Source organism: Carassius carassius, chromosome 4 (genome assembly GCF_963082965.1).
Source record: "Carassius carassius chromosome 4, fCarCar2.1, whole genome shotgun sequence".
Taxonomy (NCBI): Eukaryota; Metazoa; Chordata; class Actinopteri; order Cypriniformes; family Cyprinidae; genus Carassius; species Carassius carassius.
The window spans coordinates 10,001,556-10,027,885 of record NC_081758.1 but is presented as its reverse complement, the minus strand read 5'-3'; the positions used below and the strand labels follow the sequence as shown (position 1 = coordinate 10,027,885).

Below are 26,330 nucleotides of genomic sequence, written 5' to 3'. Positions count from 1 at the left end.
CCCTTCAAACACCACAGAAGAAGAAGTAGATGAGTCTTGCGCCCTCTGCTGGCAGACCGTGTCCGCGGCCGCTGCATCTCACACACACACAGGCGCTTGATGACAGACCGGGAGGGGGAAGCGGAGAGAAGTAAGCCCCGGATCCATCTTCAAGAGACAAAATAGGAAAGAAAGACCGCATACCACTTTTATTTCGTTTTTAGCGGCACCTTTCCGACTCATAGACGTCAGGGAGCCCGAGGAGGGGCTGTTTCACTGTCTGTAGGATGTCCCGACATGAAGGTAGGTGTGAAAAAACCGCCGATCGCTGCGTCGTTGCCTTGAATTTTAGGCCAGTGCTGACCGCGGGGTTGCCATGTTTTCAATTCAAATGAACAGGGAAAAACTCATCATGGCGGCCGCCGTGAATTTTGCAACCTTTTATGTGCTCACACTGCATCGGTGGCGCACAGGGCGTTTTCTGGGAACCGCTTGGTGTGATATCGCACTGGGCCTGTGTGCTAGGCCGGGCCTTGTGCGGCTCGCTCGGCCGCGGGGCTGAGTATTAGCGTGTTCCCGCAGGCAGCCCGTGGAGAGGTCATGGCTTCGGCTGGGCCTGATTTAAGACACTTATTTTTTAAAGCTCTCTGCTTTAAGTTACCCTTCCCTCCTAGAATGACGACCGAGGGCCTGAACTGGTGGCAGAGCTCAGTGTGACCGCTCTGGAGCTCATGTCAGTATGTGTGTGAGATCCGTCTTCAGGCATGTCATGTTTCAGGCCAGCACAAGTGAATGACTTGCACGTCTGAATTTAGCATTAGCCGGTGTCCGTGAAGCCATAGCCGTGATTGCTTACGAATCTTAAATCAGTAATTTCTGGAAACTCGTTTATATTTTTAGCTCCTTTTGTGGAAACTCTCATTATTTAGTCAAACCAGTATGTTTGGATACAAGGAAGAGATTCAGCATTCAAGTCGCGGTTTGATCATGAGGCTTAAGACACATTTGTTCTGTTAAAAGTCACTTTGGGTGCACTTGAGTGCACTTAAAAGTCGGCAGAACCTCAGTTAGGACTGTTAGTTTAAAACTAATACCTAAGAAATTAATAACGCGCCACAGACATTGCGTTGATGTGTCGGTTTGGGTCTGTCATAGTTTGTCATTTAAGTCATCACCGCTGAATTACCATAATCTTGTGTACAAAGTAGCATGGTAATACTATGTTTTTGGACATTCTGCAGTGGAATTTTACCATGGTACTTCCTTTTTGAGGAAAGCGTTTTGGCTGTCTTGTAATGCCTGGTGCGTTTCTCCCTTTCATTTTATTTTTAATAAAATTCCCGTGTTTATATGGTACAGTGATATATTAAATGGTAATAACATATACCTTATATTAATGATATTAATAATACTGCAAATAATACTTTTTCACTGTTCAATAAAACACTGTTGTTGTTTTATTTTATATTTGACTGAATCTAACTGATATATAAGTAACTCAAAGCAAGTTAAGGTAACATTTTGATCAGGTGCTTGCCTTTTATGTCCGTTTCAAATCTTAATGAGCTGCCTACCTAGACAGCATGTCTGTGCATCATTTGTGCCTGCCTGTGATTCTCAAATTCGCTCTAGTTTTCAAGACGGAGGCTGTCACCTGCCTGTAAATGAGGCTGCTTACATATGCGTCTAGTTTCACTGCAAACATCAAATTGTGCTTGAGAGTAGCTTTCAATAAGAGGATCCTAGTGCTGTGTGACACCTCACATAATTGTTGCCATAATATCTGGATTGGTGATAGTTTGGCAGCTGTTCAGCTCAATGGCAGATTCACTCTGACGTATGAATAAAGGACCTGGATTTTGTAATTAATGCTTAACATTTGATCATAGATTGACTGTATTTTATACAGTTGTTATTTTAGATATGACTAGACAAGTCCATTAAATCATCTATGATCCACATTGATGATGGAGGAGAGTGAGTTAAAAGCACAAATATACAGGTGCTGGTCATATAATTAGAATATCATCAAAAAGTTGATTTATTTCACTAATTCCATTCTAAAAGTGAAACTTGTATATTATATTTATTCATTACACAGACTGAAATATTTCAGATGTTTATTTTTTTTTTTAAATTTTGATGATTATAACTGACAGCGAAGGAAAATCCCAAATTCCGTCTCTCAGAAAATTAGAATATTACTTAAGACCAATACAAAGAAAGGATTTTTAGAAATCTTGGCCAACTGAAAAGTATGAACATGAAAAGTATGAGCATGTACAGAACTCAATACTTAGTTGTTTTTTGTTTTTTTTGCCTGAATTACTGCAGCAATGCAGCGTGGCATTGAGTCGATCAGTCTGTGGCACTGCTCAGGTGTTATGAGAGCCCAGGTTGCTCTGATAGTGGTCTTCAGCTCTTCTGCATTGTTGGGTCTGGCATATCGCATCTTCATCTTACTAGATTTTCTATGGGGCTAAGGTCAGGCGAGTTTGCTGGCCAATTAAGAACAGGGATACCATGGTCCTTACACCAGGTACTGGTAGCTTTGTCACTGTGTGCAGGTGCTAAGTCCTATTGGAAAATGAAATCTGCATCTCCATAAAGGTCAGCAGCAGGAAGCATGAAGTGCTCTAAAACTTCCTGGTATACAGCTGCGTTGACCTTGGACCTCTGACAACACAGTGGACCAACACCAGCAGATGACATGGCACCACAAACCATCACTGACTGTGGAAACTTTACACTGGACCTCAAGCAACGTGAATTGTGTGCCTCTCATCTAGGGCTGCACGATATTGGGAGAAAATTACATTGCGATATTTATTTTTCTGCGATATATATTGCGATATGAAATCTAATCAAAATTTTTTCATACAAACAAAAATGGGGTGATTACACATTCTCATTTTAAATGATTTAAACATCGACACCATCGTGTCTGTCATTGACTAATATGTGCGAGGAGAGAGAGCAAGACAGCGCTCGTGTTGTTTGAAGACAGTGAGTGTGCGGCCGAGGCTCTCTCTCTCTCGCGCGCTCTCTCTCTCGCTCGCGCACTCTCTCTCTCTCGCTCGCGCACTCTCTCTCTCTCTCTCTCTGCCCTGTCAAAACTTTCACTCTATGATGGTTAAGCTGTGCAATTAATCCGCGAATCACATTCGTCAAGGGCCGGGGAGCAGCTGGCCCATACAGTTAATGAATAACGAATCAACTACGACAGCCTACATCGCACATCCTGCGATGTGACTATCGTGGATTCTTACATCGCGATATCGATGCTTAAACGACACATCATGCAGCCCTACTCTCATTTTGGACAACTGTCAAGTCAGCATTCTTCCCCATGATTGTGTAGCCTACAGAACTAGACTGAGAGACCATTTAAAGGCTTTGCAGGTGTTTTGAGTTAATTAGCTGATTAGAGTGTGGCACCAGGTTTCTTCACTATTGAACCTTTTCACAATATTCTAATTTTCTGAGATACTGAATTTGGAATTTTCCTTAGTTGTCAGTTATAATCAACAAAATGAAAATAAATAAACATTAGAAATACATTACTTTGTGTGTAATGAATGAATGTAATACACAAGTTTCACTTTTTGAATGGAATTAGTGAAATAAATCAACTTTTTGATGACATTCTAATTGTATGACCAGCACCTGTAAAGTATTAATTATCATTTTAGAATATAGGGTTTTGGAACACAAAACATTACATGAAAATATTATGATTTTGTATGACAGATTTGTCTCGATTTAATTGATTATGTGCACCATATTTAAGTGTTTTTGTCCTTTTGTCCCACCCAGCAGATTTAATAATTATTAATACTCAAATTTTGCACACTTCATACCCGAGACCAATGGTTTTGATTGTCATCCTTGTACTGTCCAACACAATATTTGAAGCCTCTTCTATATGGGCTATGTATATATATTTCCATGATTTCTGCTTGTTTTCAAACTTTTTTTAGTTACAGAAACTGAGAGTTTTTATGTTAAATTAGTCAAGCACAATTTATTGAAATGTCATGATTTCATTCGCTGTAAAGACTGTATGTTCTTCAATGAAAACTGTAGTTACTGAGTGGGAAAAATAAATGTTTTATATAAGATATTGGACATTTTAATTTATATTAGTTTCATTATTTTAATGTATTATTAATAATTTATTAATTTAGATATGTAAAAAAAAAAAAAACTCCTTTATTAAATGTTCCTTTATAACAGCAGCAAAAGAAATTTGATTAACAAAAATGCATTTATAATATTTGTGTATTACATGAAATTATTAAATTTAGTATGAGAATATACATTTTTTGTAACCGGTTTTATTACAGTAGTTACTAATGCGGACTGTATATGGATACCAAGACACCACTTACATTTATACATTTGTCAGATTACATTTTTCTCCAAATTCTGAATCCATGAGTTTATGTATTTTCTAGGATTTGAACCTTGGCACACTGCAAGCACATTGTTCAACTAAAGTGTCTAAAGCAACTTAACACATCAATGCGGAATTTAATTTGATCTTTCAGAATAAAAATTTGGAGCATTATGTTTAGGGCTGCAACTTACGATCATTTTGGCAATCGATTAGTTGGCCGATAATTTTTTCAATTAACCCCTATTTTCTTTATTTAAATTTTCCTGACAAAAACACACTATTCCACATTCTGTCCAATGTCCTTAAAACAAATGTGCTAACTGAATGCTATGAAAATATACAGTGCTTAACAATTTATTAGATCACCTGTAATAAGACAAAACACAAATATTTTAGGAATCTGAATTTGTGACATTTACAGATAATATGACCATTAACTAACAGTTTAATCGTTGTCAATGATTTTCATTATCGATAATAATCAATTTTATCGATTAGTTGTTGCAGCCCTAATTATGTTTTAGATCATTGAAAGTCTAAAGAGATGACATCATGTCTTATGTGATTTAAACCTCACTTTTGCATATAGCAAAATTTGGATTTGTGGTGTGCAAGGCTGAGATAATACCCATTGAATCAAGTGTCTTGTTCTGTTCAGTGCAGAGTAAATGATAAACTAGTTAGGATCCATTACCCTGCTCCCATGCTCATCACAGTGCCTCATCTGGGTCATGGCACCAATGTTACAGGCTGCATTTTGAAGTGAAAACTGAACTCACAACCTCCATACTGAGAAATTAGCCAGTGAATGAAGGAAGCCCTCAAGCTCACCTGTAGCCATGGTGCTGTTTTGATTCTCTCGGGAGACATGTTGACTACAGCGCTGACAGTCTCTTGACATTTTTACAGTTACTGCATTTTACATTATTTAATTACATCTAGATCAAATGTGATCTGGCAAATGATGCAAACAGGTGAGACGGACAATGTGCCACACAACTTTGCTCTAGTAATTGAAAGGCAATCATACGTCTGCACTGTACACTGGTAGGTGATGTGCTTGAAAATTAGTTGTTGAAGTCCATAATACTGCTGTAATATTAATTGTCTGAGCAGTTTTAGTTACAATTTCCATAACATGTTACAGGCATTTTGGAGAGGCTAGCAATAGCAAGCTAGCTTTAAAAGCATAAGACCCCAACCTCCCTGTAAATCACTCTCTAAAGCCACGGCTCCTCCAAAACACATGACCCCGCACAGTAGGGGTGGGTGATATAGCCTCAATATTATACCACGATATTTCAAGAATATTTACAAAAACGATATTTATGATGGTATAGAAAAAAAAAACTTGAACAATTTTATTGGCTTGCATTTTTTTATATTCAGTATATTAAAAATTTAGTTAAATTAAAAAGTCTTACAAAATGATTTTGTTATTTAATACAATAATAAATAATTACTAAAAGGCATGTCCGGTTTTGGTTTTCTGCCAAGTGCATCCAGAATTTTCAGTTTTGGTGCGAAATTTTCATTTCGTTTAATCTCTTGTCCAATCCCATACGACTGCTGTAAATTCATTGGTTAAAAAGAGTGGGAACCTTGCAAAATCTTTAGCTCCTATAACTGAAGTCTAATTTTACAGAAACTAGTAGTGTCCACAAATTTTAGTAGTGCCTTCAAATATTGTGGTGGACAGTGAAGGACCTTGGAGTCAAAAACCCTGAGAACCGCTGGAGTACAGTACACTGGAGTGTTTTTTTTTTCTTAATGACGAAGGGGAAGCTGAAATGCATAGAAATCCCATTCCAGATTTTTGAGTTTGAGCAAATGGAGATCTTCCTCTTGTGGTTTAGTTTAAATGTGTAGTTTGGTTTGTTTGCAGGACTCTGCTGTGAAAAGACCGCAGAGGTCATTTGGCAGGTCAGAAAAGAAAATGCTAGTTATAACTTACCAAACTTAATTTTTAACACTAAGAAATGTGAAACCACAATACGAGGCTAAAAATGTAGTCAGTACTGACCATGAAAATCCCTTAGGCTAAATATTTCCTCTCGGGAACTAAGAGGCTATCTGATAAAATTTTACAAGCCAAGCATTTCATTATTTGAATCTGGAATTACTTCCCTGTGTTAATTCCTCCCAGTGGTACATGACAGCAATTTCTCTGTGTAGATTGTTGTCAGAAGCTTTTATCTGCTTTGTGTCTCATTCTTTTGGATGCGCTTAGACTTGAGGCTGCATTCTAATTTAAATATTACCCATACTAAAATTGACTAAGCAGTCTCAGGGAAGCTCTGTATAATTTGGGATTTGATCTTCACCTTCAGTTGATCACAAACATTTCTAGGGATGGTGAATGTAAGACTGGAATGGCTTAAGCATTAATGAACAGATGGATGTGGTTTTGAAAGTTTGAAAGAAGTCTGACCTCTATAGAATGAAGCTGTGTTGCACCTTTATGTGCATAAATGGCCAAATACATACAAAAATTGTCAAATTATATCTTGAGTATTCACGTAAAAAGTCAATTTATACTAAACATTGACGGTATATAGGCTATTAGGTGAATGTAAACAGTTGAGAAACAAAACTTACTACACAGAGCCGTTGTTAACTGACAAGCTGTGCAATTCCATGCTGATAATGAATGTGGATTTACGCAGCTTGTCCGTTAACAACGGCTCTGTGTTAGTAACAGCTGCTCTATGTGAAATCACCCACCTGATGGAATTTACCGCTGATTAGAGGCTTTACTGACGAGATGTGCATTAATTATCAGCCAATATTTATCATGCACCCCTAATGGTTACCTCCAAAGAAACATGTGCAGTCATCATTGCTTTGCATCAAAATGGCCTCACATTTAAGGAAATTGCAACAAAGAATATTGCACCTGAAACCATTTTATGGATCATCAAGAAATTCAGGGAGAGAGTTTTGACTGCAGTGAAGGAGTCTTCGGGACTTCACCGAGTGTCCAGCAAGCGCCAGGACCATCTCCTCCTGAGGAGTCGGCTATGGAATCATGTGACCACCAGTGCAGAGCTTGCTCAGAAATGGCAGCAGGTTGGTGTGAGAGCATCTGCATGCACAGTGAGGCCAAGACTTTTGGACAACGTCCTGTTGTCAAGAAGGGCAGCAAAGAGGCCACTTTTCTCCAAGAAAAACCTCAGCGACAGACTGAAATTCTGCAGGAAGTACATAAATTGGACAGCAGAAGACTGGTGTTTTATTTTCTCTGATGAAGCTGTCTTCCGACTTTTTGGGGCATCGACCATTAAAAGTCCCATATCGGTCGACCACTAGGCAGAAGACCACTTCTCTGCCTTTTAGATAAGATTGAGTGTATTATCTGTTTTTATCAGTTTAATATCTGATATGTCCCCCATACGAGGATTATATGGGCATGTCGTGGCTTAATGGTTAAAGAGTTTGACTCCAAACCCTAAGGTTGTGGGTTCGATTCTCTGGCCAGCAATACCACGACCGAGGTGTCCTTGAGCAAGGCACTGAACCCCCAACTGCTCCCCGGGTGCCACAGCATGAATGGTTCCCCACTGCGCCGGGTGTGTGTTCACTGCTGTGTGTGTGCACTTTGGATGGGTTAAATGCAGAGCACAAATTCTGAGTATGGGTCACCATACTTGGCTGTATGTCATGTCACTTTCACTTTTTCATATCTTGGATCATCTGAAACTTTTGTCAGCTCTACTGTGTTTTGCTCCTGGCTAGTAAGGATGGTTCCTGCAGTGTATTCAGAAGTTACGCTGATGTTGTCCCAGCTGTTTGAATACAGCTTTTATATTTTGATACTTTTGTACAACCCTGGATTAGTTTTACTCTCAACTTCATTGTCAATATCAGCTTTATTACAATATGCAGTAGGACTGGATGATATAATTAAATAGCTTTAGTGTTTTTTGCTTAATTGCATAAACTTAATTGTAATACTGTGGAGTATTGCTCCCTCAAAGAGAGAGAGTCACAATATATGCCATATCCTTAATCATTTGTTCAGGCACTACTTTGAATAAGTTTTCTACCCTGGTGTCTGCGAGTCATGTGAAATGTTGTTGAATTTTTTTTTAAATGGATATAAACTAACCAGGCGGACCCTGTCTTCCTAGGGGCTTTTGCTGTTCTGAGTTAAATGCCTCCATGTTCTCCCACAGGTGTGAGCTGTGATGCGTGTTTAAAAGGGAACTTCAGAGGGCGCCGATACAAGTGTTTAATTTGCTACGACTACGACCTTTGTGCATCTTGCTACGAAAGTGGAGCCACAACAACTAGACACACCACGGAGCACCCAATGCAGTGCATACTAACCAGGGTAGACTTTGGTAAGCCGTCATGTCCAATAATGCCATTCTTTTCACACTTTATTAACACATAATAATTTTAAATGGCTCAGCTGCTGTGTTGTATGTATATTAGTATAATTTTGCAGGCGACTTGTCAAAATAAAGTTTTATGGTTTAATGTTTAAAAAGAATGAAGACGAATATAAATTTTGTAAATGTACATGATTTATTCATTTTTATGTAAAAATAAATTATTTTTATTTAAAAAAATTAAATACAGAAGTTAAAAATTACAATATATTATTTTGTTTAATATATTATGTAATATATTAGCTTGTTTAATATTATGTAATAATAATAACAATAAATTCACTATTATTATTACTTGTCCTATAGTTCCAATATTTCATAGGATTGGTATGTATCACAATATATATCACAGAAAAGCTAAATATCTCAATTTCCATTTAGTTTAATATTATACAGCTTTACAAGAAAATCTCTTTCTAAAAACGTTTTATTGTAGTGCTCAAAACATTACAGAATGTGGACAGACCATCCTGACTGTTGAGCCCTGATCTTTGTAATGATGGTGAAGGTAAATAAAGCAACTGCCTGTTTGACTTTTATCTCAACTCTCTGCAGACTTGTATTATGGGGGGGAGGCATTCTCAGTAGAGCAGCCTCAGTCGTTTACTTGTCCTTACTGTGGTAAAATGGGCTACACAGAAACATCTCTACAGGAGCACGTGACCTCAGAGCATGCAGAGACCTCTACAGAGGTGGTGAGTACGAATGCTGTCTTTGTTGAAATTGTGTGTTTTACACAGTGTCTTGATTAAATGAGATGTGATAAGATTCCACTGACAAGCAAATTGAAATTATCTGTCCACACACTAGACATAACAAAATCATTCACAAATCACAGCCAATCAGAAGAGTGCGTTTGCTGTCTTGCTCGCTCTAGCACAAATACTTTAATAATTAAAACTTAAATGAAACTATTTAAACTACATGAACATGACTGATACAATCTTTGACATGTAGTGCTGGCGATAATGCAATAAAACTTTCCTCTATAAAACTAACAAGAGTTTGATACATTTTCAATATAAAGTGTAAGCGGCAAAAGTGGAAAGAAACCCCGCTACTGATTTGAAGCGTGCCACATGGAGCATTTATTCACTTGGTCCAAAGTTCAGTGGAAACAGGGTGGAAAATCCTTCCATTACCAGCGGCACAAAAATTGTCTTTTACATGTGACAATAGGGGTGGGCGATATGACCAAAATCTTATATCACGATGTGTCAATTTTTATATCACCATAACGATATATATCTTGATATAGTGTTTTTTTTTTCTTTTAATAAGGTTTTTCATGATATTAAGATTTTTGATACCATAGAATTTCCATAATCCTTGTCACCAATGTCAGTATCAAACTAATACAAGAAAATTATAATAATAAAAAAACTCAAGCTCACTGGAGATAAATAAACAGTCAGTGATGAAATAAGAACAAGAAACTAATTACAAGCAATAGGAAAAAAACTAGAATAAATAAGAAATACATTGTGTAAATGAATTATATATGTCATATAGTGTCTCTCTCTCAGTAAATAGGACACAGATTTTACTGATACTATTAAAATCTATATTGAATAATATGTCAAGTAATGTTCTTTGGCTTTTCTTCCTGTGGGGAAACATTCCATCCAGAAACTACAATAGTTTACTATGAATTAATGGGTAATGTGATTTAATACAATTTATGTTCCCAAAATACCAATAATGCCCAGAAAAAAAATAAATAAAGAAACTTAATCTGTGACTCGGTTATAAAATGGGCCCGGGAAAAAAAAATTCTTATTCTGAAGTGTCTATACTATTGTGGGCTGGTCCTTCAGATGTGAGCTAAAACATGCATTCTTACAACTGTCTAAAACATTATATAAAGGTCATAATGTAGGCATTGTTCTTAAGCAATTGCTTGACATAAATGTGTGCTATTCATTGAGTGGAAATCGATTTGAAGCAGTCTGAAGCGCTGTTCAATGAGCCTGTAGAACACGCAATAGTGCCACAGTAACGTTCAGTGCTCTTTTTTTTTATTATTGTAGCCTTTTGAAATTTATTAATCAATAGGCTGTATCATGATTTGTGTTTCATCCCCAAAATATAAGACGTCACTCTCGACAAGACAATGGTGACTGATGAATTGGGATCCCTACCAAAGCGCCATGGATGCTGATCCTTCCAGTGTCCTGTGTGCCCCTTTTTGGTGTAGGCTGAGGCACACAAAAAGAAGACCAGTCACTGTTGTCAAAGCACTAGCCACTCAGTGAGATTGGATACCACTGACTCCAGACAGGTCATCAGCCATATGGTTGAGCAGTTGTCTGTTGATGTACGCAATGTTTGCCATGTTTTCTGTTCGGACCAGCATGTGCTTGCCTTGTAAGTGCCCTTTGAGATGGTTCAAGGCAAGGCAACAACTCTAGGCAACTGATATGCCAGTGCAGTTTGTGGCCCAACCACACCCCGACACTACGTGCTCATTGTACATGGCCGCAGCCGGTGATGGAGGCATCCATGTAAACCACACCATGCCTGGAGACCTGTTCTAGGGGCACTCCTGCCCAGAGGAACATAAGATCTGACCACGGGGTGAGGGTTTGGCGACAGGCCAGTGTAATTTGGACCCGGTGAGTGGCGTGCTTCCATAACCACCTCGGAACTCGGCCATGAAGCCAGTGCTGAAGCGATCGCATATGAAGCAGCCTCAGGGCCGCAACTGCTGCTGCAGCTGAAATATGCCCCAGGAGTCTCTGAAATTGTTTCAGTGGGACCACTGTCCTGCCCTTGAATGAATTAAAGCAGTTCAGCACCGACCGCGCACGGTCCTCTGTGAGGCGTGCTGTCTGTTCTGCCGTATCCAATGCCATACCGAGAAAAGGGATCCTCTGTGTCGGGGAGAATTTGCTCTTTTCTCAGTTGAACCGAAGACCCAAGTAGCTGAGGTGCTGGAGCGCCAGGTTCCTGTGCTCACACAAATGATCCCGAGACTGTGCTAGTTAAAGCCAATTGTTGAGATATTTGAGTATGTGAACAGCCTGCTCTCTAAGGGGAACAAGAGCCCCCTCTGTGACTTTCATAAAGACACGGAGAGACAGGGACAGCCCGAAGAGCAGGAACCTTGCATTGGTATGCACTAGGGGTGTGCCCGAAGCCGAATACGGTATTCGGAAAGGCACGGATAATGGCTTCAAAAACGAATAACTGATAACGAATAATTCTGCCCGAATATTCGGCTGAGGATGCCGGATAGTCTGGTCTTTGCTAGGTAACAGGTGTGCAAGGGTTTCAGTGCAATATTTTACACAAACCTCCTAAAGTCATGCAATAATAAGTGTGTGAAGTGAATGAATGTAAACTTTATGAATGAAAAGAGCGCACATCAAACACTGCATTGCTGTTGCCTCTCTGTGCATCTCTCAGAAATCAGAGCTTGGCAAGAGTAATATAAACTAAAATAATACATCATACATGTTCTACTATTTGTGTATATTTAAAAGGCAATGATTTAACCTTATAGGCTAGGAAATGATACATGAATGAATGGAATAAGCACTGCGCGATCATCAGTCAAACAGCTGCGTTGCAGTCTCTGCACGTCTCTCAAAAACCAAACCAGCTCTGTCAAGAGTAGGCTAATAATCCGCTTAGATACAGATATATTTTCTACTAGGCATTAGGGCTGTCAACGAATATTCTAAATTCGAATATATATTCGAATAGTTTTTAAAAAACGAATTTCGAAGGTGAAAATTAATATTAGAATTTAAAAAAATAAATGTGGAAAAAACGCCCGCAGTAGTAGAGGAGTGGCTGTCTGTTTTGCGAGTGGGCACGCTAGCGCGCCTGAGGATTCAGGGACAGGTCACAGCCTCACAGGAGTCGCACTGTCTGGCACAGCATCACTGCTGAAAGTTGACGCGTCTTCATGGAAGATGACAGCAAGTGCAGAGCCCAACTCGACCGCAGCGGAGAAAATGAGGTAAAATTGTTGACCCGCCAGATAAAGTTGTATGCAAGCTATTTAAGATACAGTTAGCATACCATTCAACCATGAGGTCACACAAAAATGTGCACCCAAATGAGCATGGCATAATGTGTGGAACTCCAGCTAAACAGTCACTTCTTGACACTTAACGTTACTTTGCATCGCCCGCCACAAGCTCTTTGTCTGCAACACGACAAGAGGCCATAACAGATGAATTAATTTCGTTCATATGTAAGGCCATGAGACCGATCAGTATCGCGGATGGGGCAGGCTTCGGCGAGTTCTGTCAAGCAATGAAGGCAAGGATTGATTATTTATCGTTTCATGTCAAGGAAAAGTTCCATGTTTACCACAGCACAGTTCGCTCGGAGCATTCAATGCCAGTTCTATAGGCTGTAAAACTTCAATTAATATTAATAATATTTGTTTCAATCACTGAATGAAGCCTGCTATATTTGGGACAGAATTCGCGACCTTAAATTGCTTGCACAAAACTCTTGATCAGCACTGAAAAATTTGTTTGTTCATTTAAACTGTTATGCACAGAGAGGGTGAGAGAGCGTGTGGTCTGCAGTCTTGGCCATTAGTTGATTTCCTTGTTTTTGTGTAGGTAATACGTTGTCAAATATGTTTTAACTTAAATAGACTACCTATACAAGTAGTTATGTCTCTTTGTATTATTTTGTCCTGTTATTGACGTAATGCGCGTCATTGACAACATGCGCAACCAGATGTTCGAATAGTTCGAATATTCGTGTATTTTTTAGAGGGAATATTCGAACGTCATTTTTGAGCAATTTTGACAGCCCTACTAGGCATACATGTTTGCTTCTTTATCTTTTGCTGGTTTGCGTGGCATACGCACATTTGTTTAGTGAAGTTCAAAAAAGACTGCTTAAAGATTTATGCATAATGAAAAAGTACGCCTTGAATTAATTCAGTCGTGTTCCGAAGATTACTAAAGGTCCTATGACATGAAAATTTCACTTTCTGAGTTTTTTTTTAACATTAATATGAGTTCCCCTAGCCTGTATATGGTCCCCAAGTTTCTAGAAATTTTAATCGGTGTAAATCGAGATTTTGCTATCTTTCTCTGCCTTTGAGAAAATGGAAGCTCAACCTGGCTGATCTTGAATCTCCTCCTTGTGACGTTATAAGGGGAGATGTTACCTCCCCTTTCTCTGCTTTGCCCGCCCAAATATTTACATATAATTCAGTCGCAATGTCAGCACAGGCGTTACAAACAGACTTTTATGATATGGATTCGACAGCACCGCCACAAACAGTGAGTAACAGTGTTCATTAATGCCTGATCTGTGATCAGTGATTTCTGATGTGTAGCTAATTAATCAAGTTCACACAGACTTTCTTTCTAAATCGTTTAATACTGTTTATGCATCAGTGAATCAAGCCAGTGACTATACGATCAACTTCACGTTGTTTCTCTTAGTAGCATGAAACAAATCTGTTATTTAAATTGTGATTTAACTACAGAGAGCGATCAAAGAACGCTCCCTTTTTTTTCGGATCTGTCACACATCGCGAGTATATCTGCACACTTGCCTAAACTGCCTTTACAATGAATGACGCTGTTATGCTGCACAACAAAGCTCTTACTGTATTCATGTGGTGTATGCATGTGTTTGCTGTTAGTTTTGGTGAAAGCATTTTGTGAGAGAAAACGTGTTGCAATAATGCAGGATCACTGCATTCACGCGATAAACAGACTCTGCTCATCACTGCAGACTTTCATGTGATGTGAAAAGATCGAAAAAATAATTATATAATCAACACTTCCACGATTTGTTAATCTCGACAGCTGTAATAGTAATAAATATATATATATAATATATTTGAGAGGGGTTCCACATGTAATACGCATTTCATATGCAAAGATGTCAGCCAATCACAACAGTTGTCGTTTACTCGGAGTCTCACAGAAGAAACGCCCCTTCAAACAGAGCATTCAAGCCAGAGGGCAAATATCAGGATATAAAAATGCTTTTTATTTCTAAATTTTAAATGTAAAAATCATACTAACAATATAAGTACACCTAAGGAAACATTAAAAAGCATTTAAAGAAAAGGAAATAATCCATGTCATGTGACCTTAAACATTTGTCATGAAAGCTCTCTATTTGTATGATCAATTTATTTTTAGAAATTAATTTTATACTTTAGAACACTGAATAGGACAAATAGTCGAAGCACAAATATTTTTCCATACTCTGTTCTAATTTTTTCCATACTTTTCTAGATCTGAAAATTACTTGAGGGAAATAGCTAGCCTACTTTTTTAAACTGCGCAGGAACCGGTGAGCCAAAGGAAATCATGTTGATTTACATAAACCTCTAATATTACAATGCAGTAACAAGTGTGTAAAGTAAATGTGTAAATTTTATAAATGAAATAAGCGCAAATGAAATAGCAGTGTTACAATTGCCTTTTTCCATGCATTTCCTGGAAATTACTTAAATCGATTTTCATATTTCTAAACTAAATAGGAACCTTTACTGTTTTAATTAGAAGATATTTAAATATTTATGGATCATGAAAGGTCCCCAAAATGGGACTCGAACTCACACTCGAAACTGTCTATACAAGGGTATCAGCTTCGACTGTTAGAAGATATTTGAATAAATGTTATAATCATTAATTTTTTTTTTGTTAAACACCGCATATTTGTTCAGTGATAACTATGAAAAAAAAAAAATAAGTCTCTAAAACGGTCTTAGCAACTATAATTGTACGAAGTTCCGGTTCAAGCTCTGCCTACTTCCGGTTTTATCCGAATACAGATACGAATAATTTTGTGATTGTTACAGATACAATACAGATAAAAATACTGGCTTCGCTGCACACCCCTAGTATGCACGCCCTTCGAACACGAGCCTCAGAAATGGTCTGTGGTGCAGAAGGATCGACACATGAATTACTCTTTCAGGTAAATTGCTGCAGTCCAATCTCGGGGACAGAGGCTCCTAATGATGCATTTTTGCGTCAACCTCTTGAACAGTAATCGGTGAAGGGCCAGGTTCAAGACACGTAGGTCCAAGATCGGTCGTAACCCACCACCTTTTTTGGATGCAATGAAGTAGGGGCTGTAAAACCCTGTATTCATATCGGCGGGAGGGACCGGCTCTATCGCATCCTTGACCAGTAGTACTGCGATCTCTGCATGCTAGACAGGAGCATCGGCCGCCCTGTCATGAAGCGTTTCCCACTGAACTTAGGGGGATGCCAGGCAATCCGAATCACATAGCCGAGGTTGGTGGTCCACAGAAGCCAATGAGATGGACTGGTCAGCACTAGCCAGGCACCCAAACCACGTGCAAGCTGGACCAACGGAACCACCGCCACAGTTTGGCAGAGGGTGCGTGAGTAGGGCCTTTGGTGACGCTTTTGAACCACCTGGTGCTGGCAATGGAGAAGGATGAGTGTGGTCACGACTCTCCTAGAGTCCTGCACGGGTCCATATTTGGAGACCCGTGCCCGCCGGTAAATTGAAAGAACAGCATTGTTACATTTGTTACAGTTACATTTATTTGTTACATTTATATTATTTTCATCAAGCTTTTGAATGGTATAGTATTGTATATTGTTATTGAAACTTCATAATGTTTCACTTGATTATACATTTAGTCAGGAATTATTATAGTTTGGAAAAAGTCTAACTAGTAAAATGTTATGTGAAAACTAGTACAAGTGTATATAAATAAAAAAAAGAGACTTACTCATGTTTATGATCTCTGCTGAATAAAGCACTTCATCCTTTTTTTCTGAGGAAATCCAAATCTCAAATCCTCAACCACATCACATCTTTTTGGGGTGAATTATGTCTTATTCCTCTCATCGCGAAGCAAACAGTAAAATAAAAAGAACTTGAAGAACAGTCTGGCTGCGTTGTCTTCTGTTATGGGCGTATTCAAGCCGCGCGCTTCAATTTGAAACATTAGAATCTGAATGGAGCGTTCAGCGCGGGGGCGTGGTCGCAATAGAAGATAATGAAGGGAGACGTGAAAAACGGACATCGCGTTGTTTTCATATGGATTACTTTATCACAGAATATCTGTTTTCGGCAGCACTTATTTAGTTTAAAAGTAGACATGCTTTCTATAGATATATCTCTAATGTCTCTTCGTTGAGTATTCACGGAGTTACAGTTCATTTTAATGACGTGTTTGTAAATTAAGATCAGCGCAGACAAAGGCTGCAGACAGCACACCTTGTTAGTTATGTTGTTATCATGTCTGTAAACAAATAAAGTAGACCCTTTACAGATTCAATTGATGTATTGCTCTTATCTGTACGATCAAAACTGAAAGTGTAATTTAAGTTCTTTTCGGGGTTATCAGGAGAAAATGACTCCTAACGCGTATCCGCGTTAATCGACTTCAGAGGGTTAAGACTTTACAAATCATCCATATTTGAGATGATAAAAACAATTTATCAGACATTTAATAGACATTAAATGGCTTTTCTGAGGTAAATGCTAATGTTACGTGACATTGTTTACAAACTTATATTTATGTATGTCTGTGGTTGAAAGGTGATGATGATATACGTTTTGGTATGTTGTACTGTTTCTTCAAACACACATTCTGATGTTCATTTATGTTTACTTTGTGCAGTAACTGATAGTAAAGAGTAAAATATGATCGCATGTACTTCACGCTGATGCTAGAAATAAGGTAGCTACAACATTCTGTCAAGCTGCATTTAAAGAGTGCCAAAGCTGTATTTATTGTTTGAATTTAAAAAATAAAATTGACATAATATGAGAGATGAAACCGTTTCATATCAGAAGTAATCATTAAATTTTTTTTTGGGATGGGAGGCTTGCTACAAATAATGTTTCCGGCAATTTTGTGTGCACATCAACTAACAAGAGCATAGATCGATTCTTGGGATTTGAGAATCAATGTTGGTTCATTAAAATAAGAATAGATTAAAATCGAGATTTTTTTTATTTTCAACCCAGCCCTATTTTACAGCAATGTCAGGTAGTTTAATGTTGTGTTTAAAATAAAGCCGGTTCACACTAAACACAGATCATCTGCAGGAATTTACACTTATTTACACAGAATGCGATGTGAATTTTCATCAACCACTGAGAGAAAAGGCCAAATTCCTGAAATACTCATTCATGTGCTTTAATGCAAAGTGCACTTGCTTTAAAAATGTTAAACATGTTCTCGCTCTCCTGGAATGGAAGATGGATAATAAAATAGAGAGATATAGGGATATATTACAGGAAAATAATGATGATAGTGGCCATTTGGTTGTAGTAATAAACTGCAATTAGCTTTTTATATCACCTCTTTCAATTATAACAAATTTGTCAGAATGGCCGAGTGGTCTAAGGCGCCAGACTCAAGGCACATCCCCCTTCTCAGTTGCTGAGGTTTCTGGTCTCCAAATGGAGACGTGGGTTCAAATCCCACTTCTGACAATGGGTCTTTGGGGAAGTCGTGGCCTAATGGTTAGAGAGTCGGACTCGCAATCAAAGGGTTGTGAGTTCGAGTCTCGGGCTGGCAGGAATTGTGGGTGGGGGGAGTGCATGTACAGTGTTCTCTCCACCTTCAATATCATGACTTAGGTGCCCTTGAGCAAGGCATCGAACCCCCAACTGCTCCCCGGGCGCCGCAGCATAAATGGCTGCCCACTGCTCCGGGTGTGTGTATGTGTGTTCACTGCTCTGTGTGTGTGCACTTCGGATGGGTTGAATGCAGAGCACGAATTCTGAGTATGGGTCACCATACTTGGCTGAATTTCACGTCACTTTCACCTTTTCACTTTCAAATTCAACACCTCCTGGTATATTTGGACTGCTGGTTACAGACACATGATTATTAGCTTTAATTTTAATGAAAATAACACAACCATGAACAAACATGTGTCCACTTAATGTGAGGTTACATTAATCCATCATTAATATGTATGTATTCTTTGTTTCAGATATGCCCAATCTGTGCAGCTTTGCCAGGTGGCGACCCCAATCATGTGACAGATGACTTTGCTGCTCATCTCACACTTGAACACAGAGCACCTAGAGATTTAATATCCTTTAATCTCAACCTAATGTGTATATGTCCCAATATATAATGCACTTCTTCCATAAAAATCTTCCTTTCAGTGTTTAATTTATTCTTTACTTGAATGATTTTACAATTTTACACACATTGGTTCTGCTCATGTATAATGACTGAGGCCTGTGTGTGTGTTTTCAAGTCTATAGTCTAGTAACCTTACAAAGGTTTATTGAGGTTTTATGTACTTGCATCTTTAAGAAATGTAAAGGTTCTTCTCGCAGAACCTGAAATTCTTTTATTTACTCGCTGTCATGTCACTTCAAGCCATTGATTTTTTTTCTATTTATTACAAAAGATATTTCAAATAATAGTTCTGGTTGCTCTTTTCTGTGCATTTACAATGAATGGGGCAAGCTTTCAAGCTTCCAAAAGAATGTCGATGTCTGATTCGGAAATTTATTTATTTATTTTTTTTATCGGATCTTTACAAAACCAGTATTAATGATTTGTTCACAGACTGGGCTGATCCACTTATCGAGCATCAATTCACTTAGTCTCAGCCTCAGATGTCACTCCCAAAGACCGTTGGCTGAACGCACACAAAATTGGAAACCCTTCAGGAGTTTCAAGGTCGTCATTGGATTAGTTGAATTAATCAGGATTTCCAGGAGACATGTCTGCCGCATTCTTTAATGTTCCACTTGGAAACAACAATGCTATGATGCCAAACCACCTCATGGAAGAAGAAAGCCATTGTGTTTACAATGAGTGCTTATCAAGACCAACTAAACAATGGATTATCAAAAGTATGTGAAATATGTAAGTTCACAGCATAAACTTTTTAAAATACTGTAATGCTATAGAAACCTTCATAGTCACGGGGAGGAGGAGGCGGGAACCGGTGAACATTCAAATCAAACTTAATTACAAAATGAACACAAAAGAGACAAACAAAACCAAAACACAAAATAAAACCCAGGCCTGGTCCTCCCTCGTCCTTCACTGTCGTAACTCTTCTTTTATCCTTCCGGGTCTCCTCCGTGTGACTTGAGCCTTCAGAGGACGGCACGACACTCCTCCTCCGCCTGGTGGTCGGCGACGGCTCCTCCAGGTTTCGGGCAGCCGGCAGGAGTCCCCCGTTCCCTGCTCCTCCCCATCATGGTGGATGGCAGCAGGCTCCAGCCCCAGGCGAACGGCGGTGACTCCTCCGCTCCCTCACGGATGGTAGCCATCCCACCAGGAACTCACTCCAGCCCACCGCCTTTAGCATCGACGGTAGCAGACTGATTCACCACAGCGGCAAGGGATCTTCGGCACCAATGTAACGCTATAGAAACCTTCATAGTCACGTGAATGAGGAGGCGGGAAATGACGAACATTCAAATCAAACTTTAATTACATAATAAACACAAAATAAAACCCAGGTCTGGTCCTCTCTCGTCCTTCACTGTCGTAACTCCTCTTTTATCCTTCTGGATCTCCTCTGTGGGACTCGAGACTGGTGAGTGGCACAGGTGTCGCTCATTTCCAATTACTCCACCGGCCTCGCTCCATTTCCACGGCTCTCGGCCCCACCCCACTCGTCATAAATACATCCAAGAGTTTGTAATTGTGGTGATATTTTCAAGCTCCTAAACATGATGCGACACAAAACGTGATTGTTTGCTTTATCTTTTAGTTCTATGGCCTCTTGGGCGGTCCTTGGCCATTCAAAGCAGCCAAGGTTCCCAGACCTTCTGCTGTCAGTCATAATGTCTGGCTACGTATGACTACAATTCACTTGACTTGATTTGGTTGCAGAATAAAACTGCTCACTGGAACTGAAGATTGTCTTTGAATTTAAATCTTAATTTCAGATAATTATTATAATACTATCATTATAAAACATGAATGGAGCCTTTGTGTCGTATTTAAATCTTGAACAATTCCGTCACCGTTCATCATAAATCCATTGAAAAGAGTATCCAGTACAGTCTTCAGAATTAGTGATGCATGAAAGGAAAGAGACAAGTTTGAACTGATGTGAGTGTAATGAGTAAATTAAAGAAATTTGTTTTATTATGAAGCATTAATTTCAAGGAGAACTTTGCCATTTTTTTTAACCTGCTTTGTATTGTTGCAATGTTGGTAGTACATGTAAATTAATAATGTGTACTCAACTGTGTTACCTGCTCCCAGATATCCATATTATTTGTCAGTAAAAGTTCACAAGATGACACAAAACTTTAGACTTGGACTTTAGACAGCTCCAGGGATTTTGTTAAAACTACAAGTTAAAGGGGTCATACGATGCAATTTAAAATGTTCCTTTCTCTTTGGAGTGTTACAAGCTCTTGGTACATAAAGAAGATCTGTAAAGTTGCAAAGAATAAAGCCTCTCAAACCCAAACAGATATTCTTTATAAAAGCTCATTGCTGCCACCGCCATGTCTTATAGACAATACTTTGTTTGGCCTTCCAAAAAAAAAAAAAAGATATCCGCTTCGAAACTTTTTTGTTTGACCATGCATCATATGGCCCCTTTAAACTTTGCGTTTTTGTATTCCTGCCCATGGACTGTCAGATCAACAGTTTCGGCCATTTTTAAAGGTTGTCTCCTAGTCATGGACTCGCTTTTTCTGCGTTTCTGCTGCATAAGGGGCTTGCACACTGGGAAGTTCTAGTTAAAGGAATTATGCCCCAAGGTGGTTGAGGACTTTTCCTAGGGACATTTTCCTGGTTGCAATAATGTGGCATGAGCACTATTTAGAGTGCTAAAACACAAGATGTGTGTTTCATTCATACTCGTAACTGGAGGGCACCCTCAAACAGAAACTCTGAAAATACCTTACAGAAGTAATATACAGGTGCATCTCAATAAATTAGAATGTCTTGGAAAAGTTCATTTATTTCAGTAATTCAACTCAAATTGTAAAACTTGTGTATTAAACAATTTCATTGCACACAGACTGACATAGTTTAAGTCTTCGGTTCTTTTAATTGTGATGATTTTGGCTCACATTTAACAAAAACCCACCAATTCACTATCTCAACAAATTAGAATACTTCATAAGACCAATTAAAAAAAAATTAAAAAACTTTTAGTGAACTGTTGGCCTTCTGGAAAGTGTGTTCAGTTACTGTACATGTACTCAATACTTGGTAGGGGCTCCTTTTGCTTTAATTACTGCCTCAATTCGGCGTGGCATGGAGGTGATCAGTTTGTGGCAGTGCTGAGGTGGTCTGGAAGCCCAGGTTTCTTTGACCGTGGCCTTCAGCTCATCTGCATTTTTTGGTTTCTTGTTTCTCATTTTCCTTTTAAGAATACCCCATAGATTCTCTCTGGGGTTCAGGTCTGTTGAGTTTGCTGGCCAGTCAAGCACACAAACACCACGGTCATATAACCAACTTTTGGTGCTTTTGGCAGTGTTGGCAGGTGCCAAATCCTACTGGAAAAATGAAATCAGCAAAGCTGGTAAGCAGAAGGAAGCATGAAGTGCTCCAAAATGTCTTGGTAAACGGGTGCAAGAAATTTTGGAGCGCTTCATGCTTCCTTTATTTATTTTTTTTAACGCAATGATCCAACACCAGCAGATGACACTGCACAACAAATAATCACAGACTGTGGAAACTTAACACTGGACTTCAAGGAACTTGGGCTATGAGCTTCTCCATCCTTCCTCCAGACTCTAGGACCTTGGTTTTCAAATTAAATACAAATCTTGCTCTCATCTGAAAAGAGGAATTTAGACCACTGGGCAACCAGTTGAATCGATTTTGCTTGACAATACTCATAAGGCTATGGTTCTCTGTTGGTTGTGCATCTTTTTCTTCCACTTTTTCTTTCCACTCAACTTTTTGTTAACATCCTTGGATACAGCACTCTGTGAACAGCCAGCTTCTTTGGCAGTGAATGTTTGTGGCTTACCCTCCTTGTGAAATGATGTCAATGATTGTCTTCTGGACAACTGTCAGATCAGCAGTCTTCCCCATGATTGTGTAGCCTAGTGAACCAAATTGAGAGACCATTTTGAAGGCTCAGGAAACCTTTGCAGGTGTTTTGAGTTGATTAGCTGATTGGCATGTCACCATATTCTGATTTGTTTAGACTTGGTTGTTGAGAATTAGTGGGTTTTTGTTAAATGTGAGCCACAATGATAACAATTAAAAGAACCAAAGACTTGGACTACTTCACAAACAGTTTCACAATTTGAGTTGAATTACTGAAATTAACTTTTCCATGACATTCTAATTTGAGATGCACCTGTAACACATGCTTCAGGAAATACCTAATATGGATCCCTGTAGCTGAGCAAAATAAAAAAAATATTAATTTCAATGCTTTGATTAACACAAGACTACAACAGAATATTGCTTATGTGTTCAAGCCATCGGGGGTGTTTTCATAAGAATTTATTACAGTTTCGTTATAAAGTGAGTTGAGATTAAAGTCATGTTATTAAACAACAGGTTTAAAAATGCTTCTTATTACATTATCAAATGCATGTTATAATGCTTTCAGAGACGGAGCAGTATTTGTGAAACATGCAGTGCATATATTTGATTATATAATTGCTATTTTGATTGCTGCCCTAAATCAACGTAGAGTACACTTGTAGCACTGATAGTTCCTATTGTTCTGGGTTAGACCCTACTCTGAAGTAGGAGCTAATTTAGTTCCCCCAAAAGGTGTTCCTACAACTAAATTCATTTCCAGCTCCTGCGGTGCAAACACGCCAAAGAGCAGGAACTTTGGGCATTGGTTTTTGGATCTATAAAAATGTTGCTCCGAATAAAGCTTGTGAAAAAAGCCCTCGGCCTAACAGACAAAGTTAAGTGATAAAGTGACAGAAGAATGTTGAGCAAAAAAGGTGGTAAAACACATCAGACTCTTTCAAACCTGAAAGTTCTTCACGAGTGCCACTTCTCAATGTAGCAGTATAATGACCATATTAGATAATTGAGGATGTGATGGGTCTTCTGCATCTGGTGTGTGGTGACATTCTCAACTAATTGCTCCTTAACCAGCATGTGCACGATGAGAGCAGCGGTGTGCGGCACGTGCGTCGGATGTTTCACCCTGGGCGGGGACTGGGCGGTCCGCGGGCACGCCGGACTAACATGCACTTTACCAGCAGCTCCACTGGTGGCCTCTCCTCTTCACAAAGCTCCTCCTACTCTCCAAGCAATAGGGAAGCCATGGACCCCATAGCAGGTGTGTACAGGACTTTGTAATTACCTGGCTTATGTGTCTTAATTTTGTTGATGCAACTGCCGGTTTAAGCATCTTCTCACACAGTCTTTCTCTTTCCCCTTATGTCTACATCACCAGAGTTGCTCTCTCAGCTGTCGGGTGTGCGGCGCTCTGCGGGAGGGCAGCTCAACTCTTCTGGCCCCTCGGCCTCACAGCTGCAGCAGCTACAGATGCAGCTTCAGCTGGAGCGTCAGCAGGCACAGGCGGCGCGCCAGCAGCTAGAGACGGCCCGGAACGCTACACGCCAACGCAGCAACCCTAGCAACATCAGCGCCAGCATCCCGCCGCCCAGCACCGCCACAAACACAGCCATGACTGAGAGCAACCCGCTGGCCTCCCACAGCTCCCAGTTTCTTCTCACACGGTACAGCTCAGACTTCACCATACACTCAAGATTGTCGCTGTATTTTCAGAACATTCGTATTTCTTTAATGAAATTCTGGGGAGGGTGGGGGGGGGGGTTCTTTTAGACGACTTAAAAAAGAAAATGAACACATGAGTTTACTTCATGAGTATTTCACCATTTCATTTGTTAAACTATTGTAGAAACTCCAAGTCTTCACTATGCCCTGCCAAAATAAAAGTTTGGCTTTACTTAAAATTATGGCAAAAATGAATTAAGTTTTGTACAAAATATGTGCTTCTCGAAGTAATGATGATAATGCAATTTAAAATATTATTTCTAAGAAATATCACAATTTATTAGTTAGAATTGAACAGTAAACCTCTAAAATTTTCATTTTAAAAGATTAATTAAACTGTTTTTATGTATTAACTTGATTATCAGCATTTTTGATAATTAATGTATTCTACCCTAAAATCCCCTCCAAAAAAACTAAATTTCTAAAAAGATGAAATGCATTTTAAAATTCCCTATATTGTTAAAATTGTAATGTTATGAATTTAACTGTTTAGACATCCTCTTTGATTATTAACATTCAGTTAAACCATTAAAATGGAATTCAAAAATGTCCAAATTAAAACATTTCGTAGACTTACAGTTTGAATTGCATTTAATTCCATTTAATTCCACCAGGTTGAATGAGCCGAAAATGTCTGAGGCAGAACGGCAGGCGCTGGAGAGCGAGCGTGCGGACCGCAGCCTGTTCGTGCAGGAGCTGCTGCTGTCCACACTAATGCGAGAAGAGAGCTCGTCTTCTGACGAGGACGAAAGGCGAGACTTTGCTGACTTCGGCGCCATGGGCTGTGTGGACATCATGCCTTTAGATGTGGCTCTGGAGAGCCTCAACCTGAAGGAGAGCTCCACAGGCAAGGAGCCTCCACCACCTCCTCTTTGATGATATCCCACCACAACGCAGACAATGTCCTCTGTGCTGTAACTGCCAATGACGGTGGGCAAAAAACACAGCTCTCAAATTTTTTTCCCTTTTTTTTCTGTTTTTTTTTTTTTTTTTGGTGATTGTAATTTCAGGTCTGTCACCTTTGTTACATTGTATAAATCCATGAAAGGAGAGCGAGAGGGAAAAAAAAATCAAAATGCATCAGAACAGGCGTGTGAGAGAGTGAGCAAAACCTAGAGACAGATGAAGAGAATGAGAAAATAAGAAATATAAATATATAAATAAATATCTATAAGTTGATAATCAATTCCACATAACTAATTTTTTTCCTTTAGCAGGCGAGCGTAGGTATCTGTGGCAGACCTCTGCTTCCTGTGTCTTGCAAAAGGCTCTCCTTATAAATACTCCACATTCAAAAACTGAAGAGGAAACAAAGAGACCTTCTCTAATGAAGCTGCTGTGTGTATTTATGAATATTAATGAATAAAAAGTGCTTGGATGGTTTACCATAACTACTGCATGAGGTTATTTGCAGCGTGCATGATTTTTAATCACAAGGTATAATGACAAAGCTAAATATCCCAAAGCTTTAATTTTTTTTTTTTTTCAAGTGTTACTTGAACCGAGCCCTCTTGAAATAGGTGAAATATCTACAAGTTTAGGATTTTATTTTTTTTGTTTAATATGGAAATCAACAGCAAAATTGGAACCTGCAGTAGCTTAGCAAGAAAAACTGCTAAATGCTTTTGTCACTTGGCTCCAATCTGCCCCCTTCATCTGCAACACATCAGAGCGCAACAGTGACCGCCCACTTTAACAGCAACAGTTTTCCCATCCGTTTTATCCATAAGGATAAAAAAATAATAAAGCCAAAAACTAAACTGACCAGTTCCACGACAAATCACAACGTAGCATGCACCGTTTGAATTTATATTTCTGTATAATTCAGTATGGGAAAAAAAGTAAAGGTACAAGATTCCATACTTGTATTCACTGATGAACTAGATGAACAATATGA

The 26,330-nt window shown here is 39.0% G+C and overlaps 1 protein-coding gene, 1 non-coding gene and 1 pseudogene across 3 annotated transcripts; all 3 read left to right on the top strand.

The window, feature by feature from the left end:
* Nucleotides 1-55: 55 nt before the first annotated feature.
* Nucleotides 56-25,824, top strand: kcmf1 (potassium channel modulatory factor 1). 2 transcript variants are annotated; one of them, XR_009429186.1, is made up of 8 exons: nucleotides 56-282; nucleotides 8,554-8,721; nucleotides 9,328-9,467; nucleotides 18,705-18,806; nucleotides 23,795-23,972; nucleotides 24,090-24,375; nucleotides 25,048-25,363; nucleotides 25,651-25,824. XR_009429186.1 is itself a non-coding variant. In XM_059546509.1 (7 exons), the coding sequence occupies exons 1-7, from the start codon at nucleotides 267-269 to the stop codon at nucleotides 25,307-25,309; spliced, it is 1,152 nt and encodes a 383-aa protein (XP_059402492.1). In that variant the 5' UTR covers nucleotides 56-266; the 3' UTR covers nucleotides 25,310-25,824. The 2 variants fall into 2 exon arrangements, 1 of the variants encoding a protein (XP_059402492.1); XM_059546509.1 differs by having other exon boundaries at nucleotides 25,048-25,824.
* Nucleotides 7,695-7,830, top strand: LOC132140125 (U2 spliceosomal RNA; annotated as a pseudogene).
* On the top strand, nucleotides 18,087-18,198 carry trnal-caa (transfer RNA leucine (anticodon CAA)). Its single transcript has 2 exons — nucleotides 18,087-18,124; nucleotides 18,153-18,198. It is a non-coding gene; the product is annotated as a tRNA-Leu (tRNA).
* Nucleotides 25,825-26,330: the final 506 nt, after the last annotated feature.